This window comes from Suhomyces tanzawaensis, assembly GCF_001661415.1.
Source record: "Suhomyces tanzawaensis NRRL Y-17324 unplaced genomic scaffold CANTAscaffold_4, whole genome shotgun sequence".
Taxonomy (NCBI): domain Eukaryota; kingdom Fungi; phylum Ascomycota; class Pichiomycetes; order Serinales; family Debaryomycetaceae; genus Suhomyces; species Suhomyces tanzawaensis.
In genome coordinates, this window is record NW_017963639.1 from 1,297,161 (window position 1) to 1,312,169 (window position 15,009).

Sequence of the window (15,009 nt, forward strand, 5' to 3'; positions counted from 1 at the left end):
GCAGAAAACACAGATTTGAAGAGTCAATTGCAAGCCAAGGATGTTGTCAAAGATGTGCCTCAGGAAGATCAAACGGATAATGCTAAGGAAGTCTCAACAGGTGGCAGTAAGAATAAGAAAAAGAAGAATAAGAAGAAGGGTAACAATAATGGTGCTACGCAAGAAACACAAACTCAGCCAACATCTTCAGTTCCATCAGATGAATTGAAGGAAAAGATATCTACGCTCGAGCAAGCACTTAAGACTTCCACTGATGAAAAAGAAAAGCTCACTACTGAACTTAAAGAAGTACAATCCAAGTACGAAAGCATTCTTCAAGTCAATAAAGAATTGAAGTCATCCTTGGAGTCTAAAACAGAAGACGTTGAGAATTTGAGCGAGTCTTTGAAAGACATCGGCAATGATTTGGTTGCTGCAAGGGATGAAATTAAAGATTTGAAATCTGACAATAAGGCAAGTATTGCTAATCAACTTAAGGATGCAGTTCTGGAACATGAACAGAAGATCAAATCTTTGGAAGGTCAAATCACTGAGTACACTGATCAGATTACTGAATTGAAAAATTCGGAATCATCCTTGAGAAAACAACTCGGTAGCCATGAAAGCTCAGTCTCTACTTTGAAGGATGAAAATGCTGCCTTAACCTCACAAGTCAATACTATTACTGAGGAGTTAGAACTGTTAAAAAAGGAAAAGAAAAATTTAGATGCAGAGATCACCAAGCTCAATAAGATAATCGATACTTTGAGGGAGGATAAGAAATCATTAAGCTCTAAAATAGACACTCATACCAAAGACTACGAGAGTTTAATCAAGGAACGAGAAACATTAAACTCAAGAATTAAAGAATTATCAAAGTTCAAGAGTAACGATACTTCTCTCAAGTTGGAAGTTGTTTCATTGAAAACTTCCATTAACCATAAGGATCAACAAATTGAGGATTTCAGGAAGAACGTAGCTGAATTGTCGAAACAAAGGGATCAAATTGTTAACCAAAAAGATGAGACCATTTCATCTCAAAAGGACGAAATCACCAAGTTGATGATAACAAAGAATGATCTCCAAAACATGAACAAATCTCTCATAAACGATAAGAATGAGCTACAAACCAAGCAAGAAACTGCGTTCACAAAAGAAGCTACATTGACGAAAGAATTGAACGAATTGATCTCGAAGAATCAAGAAATTACCTCTAAATTTGATGCCCTCAAGTCTAAGCATGATGCGTTGATGAAAGAAAAATCTACATCATCCAATGAGATACAATCATTCAAACAACAGTACGAGGAATTAGCGATGAAGTCCAAGGAATCTGGCATTCGGATTGAAAACCTCGAGGATGAACTCAATGAATCCAAGAACTTGCAATCTGAAAGAATAAAAGAAACGTCCACATTAAGAAGATTGCTTGTGGAAACCGAAGAACAAATTAAAATCAATGAAGGTAACTTCAAAAACGAATTGAACAAACTTATGAATGAGAAAATTGAGTTAGAGAATAAGTACCAATTGAAAATCAAGAAGAAGGATGCGGAAGCAAGCTCTGTGAGCTCTGGTTTCATCAAGAAGATCGATGAATTGGAAAAGAAATTGGAAGATCAGAGCACTGAGGGCAAGTCAGTAAGTGTTTCCAACAATGCTGAGGAAGAATCCCATGAAGAAGAGATGAAGCAAACCGTCAGCAGTTTGAGAAATTCATTGCAAGAGTTGACCAAGAAACAAACTGAATATCAAACTTTAATAGGCAACTTGAGAAAGCTCAATGATGAGTCGAACTTAAAATTTGAGAGGTTGTCGAAGAACTACAAGATCTTAACTCAGCAGTACCGTACTATGAAGGAATCTGGAGACAAGGCTGGAGAAGCGGTGGAAGCTCCTTCAAAGACTTCGTTAGATTCCACTCACAGCAACAGCACCAATTCCTCGGAAACGAACAATTCCTCTGAGACCAATGTGGCTTACCTCAAAAACGTGTTGTTGGGCTTCTTTGAACACAAGGAGCAGAGGGAACAGTTGTTGCCGGTGATCAAGACGTTGTTCAACTTGAATCAAGCAGATGAGAAGAAGTTCTTGAACGCTTTGAAATGAAAGTGACCACTATGGTCCATTTACACTGCACCAAGGACTTGGAGATCTGGAGCTCAGGCGATCTAAGAGGTTTTATAGATGGTGTCTTGGAATAAACTGTACCGAAAGACAATAGCCAGTCTTTACAGAATGGCAATTATACTGTAGAAATCACAGCAAAGAGAGCGATGCTGAATTGAAAGGGATCAAAGGAACTGATTATAGCTTGAAAGAGAGCAATAATTAATAGACAGCATTCAAAGCATTATCTTGGTGTAAAAGTAAGCGAGTTTATTTATACTAGAAAATTTACTAGAAAATTGACCCTACACTTGAACTCTTCTACACCTCCTCTAATCCTATCAGCTCAGTGTTACCCAATTAAGCTAACAGTGGACCATCGGACCAGCTCTTTCTTACCCCATTACCAACCACTATCACTATCTCTTCTGACATTAAACCGTAGACATTTTCGAATTTCTCGCACGATCACTATTGAACTGCACTCCATCTCATCTCATCACCAGACTATGCAAGACCCTTTTGACCAGAAAAAGCAGGCTATTCTCCATGAAATAGGTGCTACCAATGGAGGAATCCCCGACTCGTCGCCCAAAGGGTCCATCGACGAAATATGCATACCCATCATCAACCTCATCAACTCCAACCAAGATATGGTCACAACGTCGACATGTTCGGGAAGAGTGTCTGTTTTCTTGGAAGGCGTGAAGGATATAGGAAAAGAAGAAGTCAAGATCGGCTCAAAAGGCAACCAAGGACACTGGATATTTGTCACTCACCACCCCGAGGAGTTACCTGGATGGTACGACAATGTGGATTTCAAGTTCCACCAGCATTGGGAGACCAACTCCAACACTAGGCACATCTTGTACAAGTTCGAACCATTGATCTTGCATGTCAAATGCCGTAACTTGGCAGCTGCCAACGCGTTGTACACCACTGCCATGAATTGTGGGTTCAGAGAAAGTGGAATAGGAAGCAACAACATCGTGGCCATAAGAATCTCCATTAAGTTGGACGTTCCCATCGGATACTTGGAAGGCGAAGATTACGTGTCGTACGTGAGTAAGGAGTATTTGGGAATGATAACCCAGTTGTCGTTAGACAGGTTCAGGGAAAACTTCAAGAAATTGGATGTCTTGCACAAGGCTATTGAGGCCATGAGGCCCAAGCATCAGGAGAAGGTCGAGACCAAGGAGGAGAGACGGCAACGGAAGATCGCCGAGGGCATGGCCAGAAGGGACGGCGTGTTGAAGCAGAAGGAAGAGAAGAGAAGGGAGAAGGAGTTGAAGGAGAGGGAGAAGGAAAGCCAGTTGAATACACAACAATAGAGTAGGGGGAAAACTGAGATATACTTCATATCCATTTGAGTAGGATCGTTACATACTCAATTCTGGTCCTGATGTTCGGGTGTCCAAGAAGAGAGTCCATAGCCAATAGTCGAGAAAAGTACCCAACATGCTACTTGTGAATAGAGCCTAATCAAATCTGTCTTTCACCAGCCAACTCTAAGCGATCAGTGCTTTTCAGAGGAAGTTGGTGAATTTACGAATCCAATAAGTTCGGTCAACTGACCAGATTTCTGCTAGAGGTCAAGTTTGTGGAACAAAAATTAATTCCGATCAGCTTTCCCCGAAAGATTTCATACGTCTCGCTGATTTCCGATCACCTTCACCCGAAGAGTGTTCGAATTGTAATAAACTGAAGTCTTTTCTTCAATAGGTTAAATTTGGTAACTTTACTAACTCTACTAAATCCAATAAACTCGAGTAATCTGCTAGAGTAAGCTTGGTGAATATACAAATTCCAATAATTCGGCCACTGTAGTTTCTGAACAGTCTCTCAAATGAGTGAAATTATACGGACAATTTATGAAAGGAGCGTCATATTTACCAGAATCCTCCAACAAGTTCCCAACTTAACTATTCATGCACGCAAGTCCCTGTCGGCCATTTTTCTTCCTATACCATTGCTTAAAATCTACTACAAATTCACTGAGTCATGGGTGTCTATAGCCCTGACCATTCTTACGTAATAATGGATGGGACACAAGTATTAAATAGAACACCCAATAACACACTGCTATATAAGAAAAAAAGCAAGAAGCACCCACCCACTGTGCTCTCCTCGATAGTTTCCTGCCCAACTTCCCGATTCTGCTCCCCAAACGGAACTTCAATTATTACCATCATTATTTGACCTCCAGATATATTGATCAGGTGCGACCCTGAAATTTTTTACTACCAACTACTGCTGATCCACCACCATGTCCGAACCTGTTGAAAAGTTGGAACAGTTGAACATCCAAGAGAAGGCTGCCCCAGAAGCCGTGGCTGCTGCCCCAGAAGCAGCTGCCTCAGCCACCGAAGAAGTGGTTTTGGGAGAAGATGGCCAACCTTTGTCCAAGAAGGCTCTCAAGAAGCTTGCCAAAGAGAAGGAAAAGGCACAAAAGAAGGCTGAAAGAGAGGCACAATTGGCCAAGGAAAAGGCCGACAGAGAGGCAGCTGCTGCCAATGATCCAGCCAAGACCAACTACGGCAAGTTGCCATTGAACAACTCTGCCTTCAAGACTGGCAAGGTCAGAACCAACATCAAGGACTTGAGCGCAGCCAACGACGGCGACGAAATCATCTTCAGAGCCAGAATCCATGGTAGCAGACAACAGAGTGCCACCTTGTTGTTCCTCACCTTGAGACAACAAACCGACTTGATCCAGACCTTGGTCAGAACCAACAAGGAAACCGACGAGTCTGCTGTCTCCAAGCAAATGGTCAAGTGGGCCTCGTCCATCAACTTGGAGTCGATTGTGTTGGTCCACGGTGTGGTCAGAAAGGTCGACGAGCTCATCAAGTCCTCCACCGTCCAAGATGTCGAAGTCCACGTCAACAAGATCTTCACCATCCAAGAGACCCCCGAACAATTGCCATTGTTGATCGAGGATGCTTCCAGATCCGATGCTGAAGCCGAAGCCCTCAAGTTGCCAGTCGTCAACTTGGACACAAGACTCGACGCCAGAGTCATCGACTTGAGAACCCCAACCAACCTTGCCATCTTCAAGATCCAGTCGGGTGTTTGTCAATTATTCAGAGAGTTCTTGTCCAACAAGGGCTTCACCGAAATCCACACCCCAAAGATGATTGCTGCTGCTTCTGAAGGTGGTTCCAACGTCTTCAAGGTCAACTACTTCAAGGGTGACGCCTACTTGGCTCAATCTCCTCAGCTCTACAAGCAACAGTTGATTGCTGCTGATTTCGAAAAGGTCTTCGAAGTTGCTCCAGTCTTCAGAGCCGAAAACTCTAACACCCACCGTCACATGACCGAATTTACCGGTTTGGATTTGGAGATGGCCTTCGAAGAGCACTACGACGAAGTCTTGGAAGTCTTGGCTGACTTATTCGTGTTTATCTTCTCTGAGTTGAAGAAGAGATTCGCCAAGGAAATTGCTGTGGTCAGAAAGCAGTTCCCAGTCGAAGAGTTCAAGGTGCCAGAAGGAAAGATGGTCAAGCTTCACTTCAAGGAAGGTATCCAAATGTTGAGAGATGCTGGTAAGGAGCTCGGTGACTTCGACGATTTGTCCACCGAGAACGAAAGACTTTTGGGTAAGTTGGTCAGAGAAAAGTACGACACCGACTTCTACATTTTGGACAAGTTCCCATTGGCCATCAGACCATTTTACACCATGCCAGATGCCGAGGACCCAAGATACTCCAACTCTTACGATTTCTTCATGAGAGGTGAAGAAATTCTCTCTGGTGCCCAACGTGTTCACGACCCTGAATTGTTGAAGGAAAGACTCAAGGCCCACGACGTTGACGGAAACGTTCCTGGCTTGAACGACTACATTGATGCTTTCACCTACGGGTGTCCTCCTCACGCTGGTGGAGGTATCGGTTTGGAGAGAGTGGTCATGTTCTTCTTGGACTTGAAGAACATCAGAAGAGCCTCGTTATTCCCAAGAGATCCTAGAAGATTGAGACCATGATTGCGCTACAAAATAAATAAGATATATCTACATAAGTCAGTAAATTGTGCCTCCTAAACGATCCACGGGATCACCTACATATTGTCGCCTATTCTCACAGTGGACTCCCATACAGATCGCTGGTAATTCGTTTCCTAGAGAGCTCGTTTGCTGATTCTCAGTAAAATAGCTGGTAAGCCTTACCTATAGAGATTGCATGATTCTAGGTCAGTGAAGAATTAATCCAATGGACTACCCCTGTGTGTAGCCATTCAACTATGTCAACTAATTACATGGTAGTTATTTTTCGGATTGGAATTATTCACTTATGATATAAGGTGTACGCATTAATTACCCACATCTCCATTAATTCGATCATCAGCAATTACAAAAACAGAAACACATCAACTGTAGTACTCTGGGATATTGCTCTACTCACCCACTCTACCTACAGCAGCCAAATCTCCGCCATGGCTGGCGAATCCTAGCGTGAACCCATCGAGCTAGGAGCCCGGCTCCTGTATACAGGCCTATCTTGCGACCTGCCCACATCGTCAACCGTCAGATAACGCTCTTATTTATAGCTTTGGGCTGGCCTTTATTCACCTCGTACCAACACACGCACCTGCTCCACCACACCACCGCTTCAGCACGGCAATTTCACCAAGTCTATCCTTTTTTTGTGTCTCCAGAAACTGCCAACAGCCACTATGGAAGCAACTCTACTTCCTAACCCCAAAGACACCAATGCTACCATTCTCCTCATGGGATTGCGCAGAGGAGGCAAGTCGTCCATCTGCAAGGTGGTGTTCCACAACATGCAGCCATTGGACACCCTCTACCTTGAAAGCACGTCGAAACCCACCACCGAGCTGTTTTCGTCACTTATCGATCTTTCCGTGATGGAGTTGCCTGGCCAGCTCAACTACTTCGAGCCCAACTACGACTCGGAGCGGTTGTTCTCGTCCATTGGTGCGTTGGTCTACGTCATCGACTCCCAGGATGAGTACCTCAACGCGTTGACCAATTTGTCCATGATTGTGGAGTTTGCTTACAAGGTCAACCCCAAAATCAACATCGAGGTGTTGATCCACAAAATAGACGGGTTGTCCGAAGACTACAGAATCGACGCCCAGAGAGACATCATGCAGAGAACTGGTGACGAATTGCTCGACTTGGGGTTGGAGGGTGTCCAGGTTTCGTTCTACTTGACGTCGATTTTCGACCACTCTATCTACGAGGCGTTCTCCAGAATCGTACAGAAGTTGATCCCCGAATTGCCCTCTTTGGAAAACATGTTGGACAATTTGGTCCAACACTCGTCCATCGACAAGGTGTTCTTGTTTGATGTCAACAGTAAGATCTACGTGGCCACCGACTCGTCGCCCGTGGATATTCAGACCTACGAAGTGTGTGCAGAATTCATAGACATTACCATCGACCTCGACGACCTCTACATCGAGGACTCCAACGGCTCGCAGGCGAAGAACAGCAACTCGAAGGTGGCCACACCCAAAGAGTTGAAATCCATAAGTCATCTTTCCAACGGATCCATATTATACTTGAAGCAAATGATCAGAGGTTTGGCATTAGTGGCTTTGATACGGAATGACGACGTAAGGATCCTCAACGATGGCTCTAGCGAGTCTTCCATTGGTACCCAGGAGAGATCCTTGACAATTATTGACTACAACGTCAACTTGTTGAAGAAGTCTTTAATGAAGATGTGGGAGAACTCGAAGTTGATCTCCAGAAATGAACAGTATGAAGCCAGTGAACACCCAAGCACAGCGGATTTGGGAAGCGATGGCATTTAAGCGAAGACTCCACAACTTGGAGGAAGCCAGTTACCACCCTGCGGATTTGGGAAGCGATGCCCGGAAGAACGAAGTATTCATCAGGGGTATTGCCTTCTGGGGCCAGTGCCTTGGCTTATTATTGGTTCATCCATGTAGCATATGTACAATATACAAAAATCATTGTATTTTTAGTGTAATAAATCGTCAGACTTACGACAATAAAAACGTTATGACAATGTCACGGAATCTTGCCGTGTGGACGTCATCACCACTTGAAAGTCAGCACAACGCACAGACTGGGTTCTCCTCCATTTCAAAGAAATTGTGAGGAAGAAAGAAATCAAAAATTACAAGATCCACACTCTCGACCCGAAACTCGCATCCAAAGACACAAGAACGAACCATAGTGAGAGTTGGCAAACTTCCCCATGGCGCTGTGCAATGCCTCTAGGGAACTAAGGTTATAGAACTTCTTGATCTCCTATAACATCTCCAGGTAAGTATGAAGAAAAAAAATCTACGGCGGAACTCGCGTCGTATTTATAGTAGTGCGGAATCCGGGTAATTGTGTTCCAGCTTCTCAACTATGTGCAAGCGAGGTATGTATGTGCATTACTTGTAAGCAGCGTGCAAGAATATGAAAAGAATACGTTGTTGAATGAGTACTGGACAAATAGAGAATTGGCTAATTATTCCATTCAAATGATAGCTAAATTTCAGTGAAAAAATTTTCTATAGTTATAGTCAACTGGATGCTACCGAATAGATTTTGCATCTAGTTTTAGGCATTGGGAAGACGTTGTCTTGGGCAGCTATATATATAAATATATAAAAATGTGTCCATTTACGTAATATGGGTCCATAGTCCTAAATACAAGGAATTTATTCATCGCTGTGTGAAAGCTCATTTGGTCCTGTTGAATACAAAGGATTTTTACCTCTATATCAGGGCACATCTATTACATTACTTATATCGATTCTATCTATTCCATTTACTAAATTACAGAAGTGAACAATATCAATTTAGAAGTGAGATACTCTCAATTAGTCCTTCACAAAACGGAGTTTAGCAGTGTACATCTTGCTAGTACCAATATTCCTCACCAAAACCTCGTCGTTATCACTTATGCCACTAGGAATAATTGCCCCTACTCCTGAGTCCTTTCCTTTGCTCAAATTGAAAGCACCACTCGAGACATATCCCACCAAGTGAATGAAGGACCAAGGCTGGTAAACTTCTTCTTTGTGATCCTTAGTGTAAATTCTAGCCCCGTCCTTGATCTTACCCCCACTAACTAACTCAATCGACACTTGAGCAACAGGGATCCTTCCTTGAACCACTTCTTTAAGGGTGGAAACTTCAAGGGTATTGAAGGTAGCATGTGACTGATTGTTCTTATCGAATAGTTCAACAACGGAAACACCCTCCAGACTGGCCTTGAAAGTTTTGGCAATCTGGACAATGTCATCGTACGATTTGACGATTCTATTAAGATTTTCATCAAAAGTTGCAAAGTTAGGAGCAGTGGTTTTAAGTTCCTCTTCTGATTTCTTTGAGTATTTCGTGAGGTATACTATATTTTTCAAGCCATTCCAGTCGCAATTGAAGGGACTGATGACCATTTCGTCTTCTCTGAGATCAGGTGCTGCCTTATTCTGGAGATTTAACGGTTTTGCATCATGTTTCTCCTTCGTGATTTTACCTAGCAATTCATTAAATATCCAGCCATCCTTCAAAAATGGATAATCCTGGGGAAAATTTGGAACTCCTTCCTCAAAGTTAGCCTGCTGAATTTGTTTCAATCCACCTGTCTTGATATTCCTCACTCCTATCAACTTGATCCACAAGGGCAATACCCAATACCATGGCATAATAACTGTCCAATTGTACTTGGAGACCTTGGTTATCAAAAGGGGTATTCTTGAGTTTTCATGATATGCCTGGTCGATGCTATTACTGGAATCCTTTGTTTGTGAAAACTTTTGACTTATTGCCTTTGTTGAAAATTGGTCTTTGTAAGTATCGTGTCTTCCAGATGGTTCAAGAAGATTAAAAATGGAAGACTTGGTGATGAGACTTGAGTTCCATTGGCTCAATCTAATGATCAAATCATTGGTAAAATCAGAACTATTTCCCTCAGAAGCTGGGGTTGGAAGATTTACGGGTCGTTTCCAGATCCTTGGATCCATGATATCGAAAGACAAGGTCGTCCCAATAGGCACAACATTTGAATCATTCGTTCTTGATAGCTCACTCCAGCTCTGTACCAACTCTTTATTGGTATCCTTGAAGAGGTGAAGAACTTTACTTATGCTGTTAATAGCAGTAGGCCCAATAAGATCCACGCTCCCCAACGAGTAGCTACAATCATAGATTGTGCCATCTCTGCCTATGATTTCTTGTAATTCTGTGAATAAGGATTTGTAAATACAAGGCTGAACTCGTATGAGGATCTTGCAGGTTTCAAGACTAGCGTATACCAAGCCCTTACCGATTTTTTTGCCTTTTATTTCAATCCAGTCGTGGTAGGATTTATTTCCATTAACAATAGATTGGGGCACTTTCTTGACGTATTTAGTCAATGACAAGAGAACTTCCTTGAGTTTTTCTTGGTCTTTTATTTCCAAAACCAATGAGTTCAAATATGAGGTTTCCACGAGAATGGTTCCTGATCTCTTTTGACGGTTCATTAATCTGAAACACTTTTGGGTCGGAGTCAAAGGGATCTGATAACCATACTGCTTGGTCATATGAAACCTTTTGGAATGCCAGATGTGTGTAGGCAACCAGGTGAATTTATGCTGACGTTTATGAAATTTAATATTTCCCCTAGGTTTGGGAGCAATTTCGTTAATTCCGGTGTTATCATAAGATCCACAAGCATTGTTTAATTTTTTCACGTTCTCCGTATTTTTACCATTGCCCCCTTGCTCTTGGATAGACGTGATCTCTTCATTTAATTTCTTTATCTTCTCCCTCATATTGAATTTTTGGTTGTAGAAATCGTCTGTTGGTAAGCTTCTGAGCAACTTCAATCGCCCACCCAATTTCAATAGTTTCTTCCTTGTATTCAACCGATATAACTGTCTCCCTCTCAAGTGCTCTGTCTTGGGTGGTACACCATTGAGCGAGTTCTTCATCTCCTTCAACGATCGGTTTCTCAATCTCTTTGGGATGCGCTTAACATTATGGGAAGCAGCTCTTCTTCTAAGAACACGGGGCAAGCTTTGAAACACTCTGGTTGCAGAAGCATTCTTCGTCTTCAACTGGGATAATTCAAACGACTTGATCTCAAATGTTCTAGACTGGAGGAAATCAGGAATGTTGAGACGTTCTTTGTCCACAAAACTGGAGTCATTCACCTGAGTCTTGATGGTTCTGCTGTTATATAGCCTGGCCTTCTTGGCATTCGGGTTCTTTCCGTTGGCATTCTTTGGGGCAGCCATGATTTGGTGGTGGTTTAGAGTCGGAGAACTGATTCTCAACTACATCATCGCGTACAGTATGTGTCACGTGCATTTATCAGGTAGCGCAGTCTTCTACTGGAGTCACTGTAGTGTATCATTACGTATATATTGTGGAGTGGTTGCTACCTGTGAATGGGTCAGAGGGCCCATTCACTATGCTTTTAGTGAGGGATTGTGCCGATGGCGCCGATTTCGCCGGTCGAGCCAAAGAACAGTCCTGAACCCTCGTGGTTATCTATCATAACCCACAACCCCATACAAAGCGTCGCTGTACCCAGCTGCTAGCCACTTGGGCTGAGTTGCATCTGACACGTCGCTGGGTCTCAAGAAATTTCGTCTGGGCATGTATATGTGTACAACAAGAGATAATCCTCCTTCGCCTCTCTGGCTGGTAATGCAGAGCCTAGTAGTACGACACGCTGTACAATGTAGGCAAGTGGGTGTGGTTTTTCTGCCATTCAGTTAAAATGTTCATCATCTGGTCCTCCAAAAGGACGGTGGATTCGTCTTCTCCCTCTACCTTCTTCTTACTTCTAAACTCATGGACCATATTCACCAACTTCAAGATACCCTTTCCTCCGATCAAGGCATTCTCGTTGTCATCCTTGATGTCCACGTTGATGACATGTACTATCTGCTTGACATCATTTTCGTCTGCCTTGCTATACATCCGGTACATCAAGTCGTCCAAGACACTGTCAAAGCATCTTTCCTCGCAGGTAATCACCAAGTCGAATTTGCCGGCATATGCGTTGTTTTGCCACTTTTCTGGCGCTGTCTTGACATGTCTGTTTCTATCCAACATATGAATCAAGCCATTGGCCTCGTATATTTTCCGACAGTTCTGGGAGATCAAGTCGTTGTAGATGTCTTCGTATGGGGTTCCAAACTCGTACACGTTTGGCTTGTCAGCAGAGGGTCCAGGAAGTCTCACAGCTGAACCAGTTCCAAATGACTTGACGTTGTATCCTGCATCCTTGAGCTGTTTGTGGGATTCCATGGAACGGTTATTGTTGGAAGCACACACTGTGCATATCTTGAGACTGTCTTCGACGACCATGGAGGCGATGTCTTCGTTTGTGGGTACGAGGCGGTTGTGGTGGAGAGTGTAGATTCTAGTTGTGTTCGGGAGATGTCTTGATATGTGGTGTGCGCACGACCGATTATGAAGGCACTGACTAATTTCTATTATTATTAGTTATGGGCAAAGTGCAGGCTTTATGGACTACGAACGGATACATATTCTAGCCTTATGAATAATGGTGTTTGAATTACTCTAAATTATGAAAGAGAGGGTGTTTGAATAGCACGTAGCCCCATCAACGAAATCGAAACTTGGCCCTTGCTCAAACGATTATTCGTCCCACTTGGCCTGCAAGTGGCTATGGAGAGGATGTTTTGCGCTCACAGTCAGTTCTGTGGATAGTTTCAAAAGGCTCTGAGGCTCCTGTCACATTAACCTCATCCAGCGATTGCGATACTGAGTTTGGAGTCACCAAATCAGCTGATTCCGGAACGTTGTTCGACACTTCCTGCGTTGGGAGCTTGCTGAATTCTTCTTCGCCAAGATCGACAAAATCGTCAATTTCCTTTCTTTCGCCCACATTAATAACTTCGGCATCGGATTCAACATCTTCGTGTTGTATATTCACAAAACCAGAATTCTTGCGAGTCTGCTCGTTCTTGGAGAGCCTTCTAGCCAATGGGTGAAAATGCACAATCTTGTTGCTACCTTCCTGGCAAACACTCTTAAACTCGGCATATTCCGACTGGTTTCTGAGCATTACCCCGATCATCATTGACGGGTCCAAATCGCTGAACCCCAATTTCTGGTAGGTGGGGGATTGATAAGTGTCGTAATTGATCTCTTGCTGGAAAGGCTGGGGGTTGTGTGGGTTGATGTAAATGAGATCGGAATCCTGGTAACCCACGAAGTAGTAACTAGAGGAGGGCTTGCCACCTGCAATCCCAACGGAAGAGGATAATGACAATAGTTGTTTCAAGCTGGAGTAGTAGTATTGGTTAATGCGATCAATCCCAAGTCGTACGGGAAGTAACACGAGCAAGCCATCGACTTTCTGTGAGAAAAGATCGTCGATTTGGTTATCGTACAAATCGCAGCTTTCACTGATTAGCACTCTGATGCGAGGAACGCCTGCTAGCTCGTTGGAGTGCTCCAAGTTATCGCACAAGCGTTTGATCGATAGCGAGGCAGCATTGGGACCAAACCATTCTCCCGGCTTTACCTTAAGTGGCAGGTCTGAGGCCACCCTGATGAAATTGTGGAGAGAAAACGGCGACTGTAGGTCGTCTCGGAAGAGCTGGATGATCCGGTGTTTGGCCCCCTTGGAGTCATCAGCCAAATGGAGGAACGAGTTGGCTAAAAGACTCTGGGAAGTTCGGATCATACAGCCCCAGCCCACGTCGCTGGTGAAGTTTTCGTTGTCGATGAGGTTGGGGAGCTGGCCAAACCCGCTGAACAACACGCTCTTGTTGAAGAGGAACGACTGGATGAATGACAACGGATGGGGGCCTCCTTCTGCCTTGGCAATGGGCTCAAACCCAAACCGATACGTGAGCCAGATCTTGGATTTGATCTCCTCCTCATACTGGTGCTTGTCGGAATATTCTTTGCCCAAAATGGTCACTGGCTCACTGGTAGCAGATTGATCCTTATCAGCCAAGGCGGTTATTTGTTGCCACAATTGGGAGATTTGGAACGGATGGGCCTGGAGCGACGAGGTCGAGGTGGCTGTGAGCTTCTCGTTGGACGACGTCGCCTCGACCGTGTCGTTGGAGTTGGTGGTCATGGCTGTATTGGGAGTAGTGGTGGCTGCTGGTGGCTAATATGAGTGGGGGTCCTGCATGGGTGGTATCGCACGTGATGTATAATGATAGGGACTAGCAGGGGGAGAGTGTTTCAGGACAGAAGAGTCAGGAAGTTTCCAGAGTACGGTAGTAAGGATGTTTAGGAGAATTGTTTCAGGCTCGTGTAGATTATGGGCGGTGTGTCTGTGATGTGGTATTAAGTTTATTTATGGCTGGAAACGACAGTCGTCTGTGTCGGATAATACTAGACCATTCGCTAGAAATACTTATAATCTATAATTTATGGAGATTCTTTTGCAGGTTATTTGTCCCTATTGCCTGGTAATACTGGAGGATATTGAGTAAATCAGGAAATAATGACGAAAGTGGTTAATTTGATACGAAGCAGATCTCCAGCAAAACAGTGTATAACTTCATTATCTGTAACTATATACCTCTCAAATCAGAACCCTCCCTCCCTGCTAGGCATTGCTTGTGACCCTTTCTACATTTAAATAGATACACACATAATCAAGAATAGTAGATGGTTGGCTTACGTAAGCAGCTACTTCCCCAACTGCTGGAGTCGTAGAATGCAATAAAAATTAATACAGACCATCCATAATAAGCTGGATGACGTACGTGCCATGGCTTGGGGTCTATAACAAATAATGCCCAGATTTTAGAAATTTAGTGAACCATTTTACATACATAAAATTTCATGTGGTCTTTATTGCCGGACTATGAAAGATAGATAGACACCTGTTACGATAGCCTGTCTAGATTCCTTTCGCCTACCTTATAGAATCTGACTCCTTATTTTTACTTTACTGTTCCGAATCTTTTGATAAAATTAATTCCCAAAATGAATTCAGTTCCAGGTAA

The 15,009-nt window shown here is 43.4% G+C and overlaps 6 protein-coding genes across 6 annotated transcripts; 3 read left to right on the forward strand and 3 right to left on the reverse strand.

The window, feature by feature from the left end:
- Positions 1-2,597: 2,597 nt before the first annotated feature.
- Positions 2,598-3,419, forward strand: CANTADRAFT_22174 (tRNA methyltransferase; the record flags this gene model as incomplete). The annotated part of the gene is made up of 1 exon (XM_020206792.1): positions 2,598-3,419. One exon carries the CDS (start codon positions 2,598-2,600, stop codon positions 3,417-3,419), a length of 822 nt encoding a protein of 273 aa, XP_020064552.1.
- A 935-nt stretch (positions 3,420-4,354) lies between these two features.
- DPS1-1 (aspartate--tRNA ligase) lies at positions 4,355-6,070 on the forward strand (the record flags this gene model as incomplete). Its single annotated transcript, XM_020210917.1, has 1 exon — positions 4,355-6,070. The coding sequence occupies one exon, from the start codon at positions 4,355-4,357 to the stop codon at positions 6,068-6,070; it is 1,716 nt and encodes a 571-aa protein (XP_020064553.1).
- A 689-nt stretch (positions 6,071-6,759) lies between these two features.
- CANTADRAFT_90522 (uncharacterized protein) lies at positions 6,760-7,866 on the forward strand (the record flags this gene model as incomplete). Its single annotated transcript, XM_020211706.1, has 1 exon — positions 6,760-7,866. The coding sequence occupies one exon, from the start codon at positions 6,760-6,762 to the stop codon at positions 7,864-7,866; it is 1,107 nt and encodes a 368-aa protein (XP_020064554.1).
- Positions 7,867-8,797: 931 nt separating this feature from the next.
- CANTADRAFT_26366 (ribonuclease P/MRP protein subunit) lies at positions 8,798-11,345 on the reverse strand. The gene has a single exon (XM_020207742.1). It carries the CDS (start codon positions 11,293-11,295, stop codon positions 8,893-8,895), a length of 2,403 nt encoding a protein of 800 aa, XP_020064555.1. The 5' UTR covers positions 11,296-11,345; the 3' UTR covers positions 8,798-8,892.
- A 374-nt stretch (positions 11,346-11,719) lies between these two features.
- On the reverse strand, positions 11,720-12,376 carry SSU72 (RNA polymerase II subunit A C-terminal domain phosphatase; the record flags this gene model as incomplete). Its single annotated transcript, XM_020210050.1, has 1 exon — positions 11,720-12,376. The coding sequence occupies one exon, from the start codon at positions 12,374-12,376 to the stop codon at positions 11,720-11,722; it is 657 nt and encodes a 218-aa protein (XP_020064556.1).
- Positions 12,377-12,863: 487 nt separating this feature from the next.
- CANTADRAFT_29776 (cysteine protease) lies at positions 12,864-13,976 on the reverse strand (the record flags this gene model as incomplete). Its single annotated transcript, XM_020208310.1, has 1 exon — positions 12,864-13,976. A coding segment is annotated over one exon (1,113 nt), but the record flags the coding sequence as incomplete, so codon positions are not given.
- Between the last annotated feature and the right edge of the window lie 1,033 nt (positions 13,977-15,009).

Bases quoted from the DNA above. Each gene is read 5' to 3' on its own strand.
- CANTADRAFT_26366 (XM_020207742.1), bottom strand. From the start codon at position 11,295: ATGGCTGCCCCAAAGAATGCCAACGGAAAGAACCCGAATGCCAAGAAG.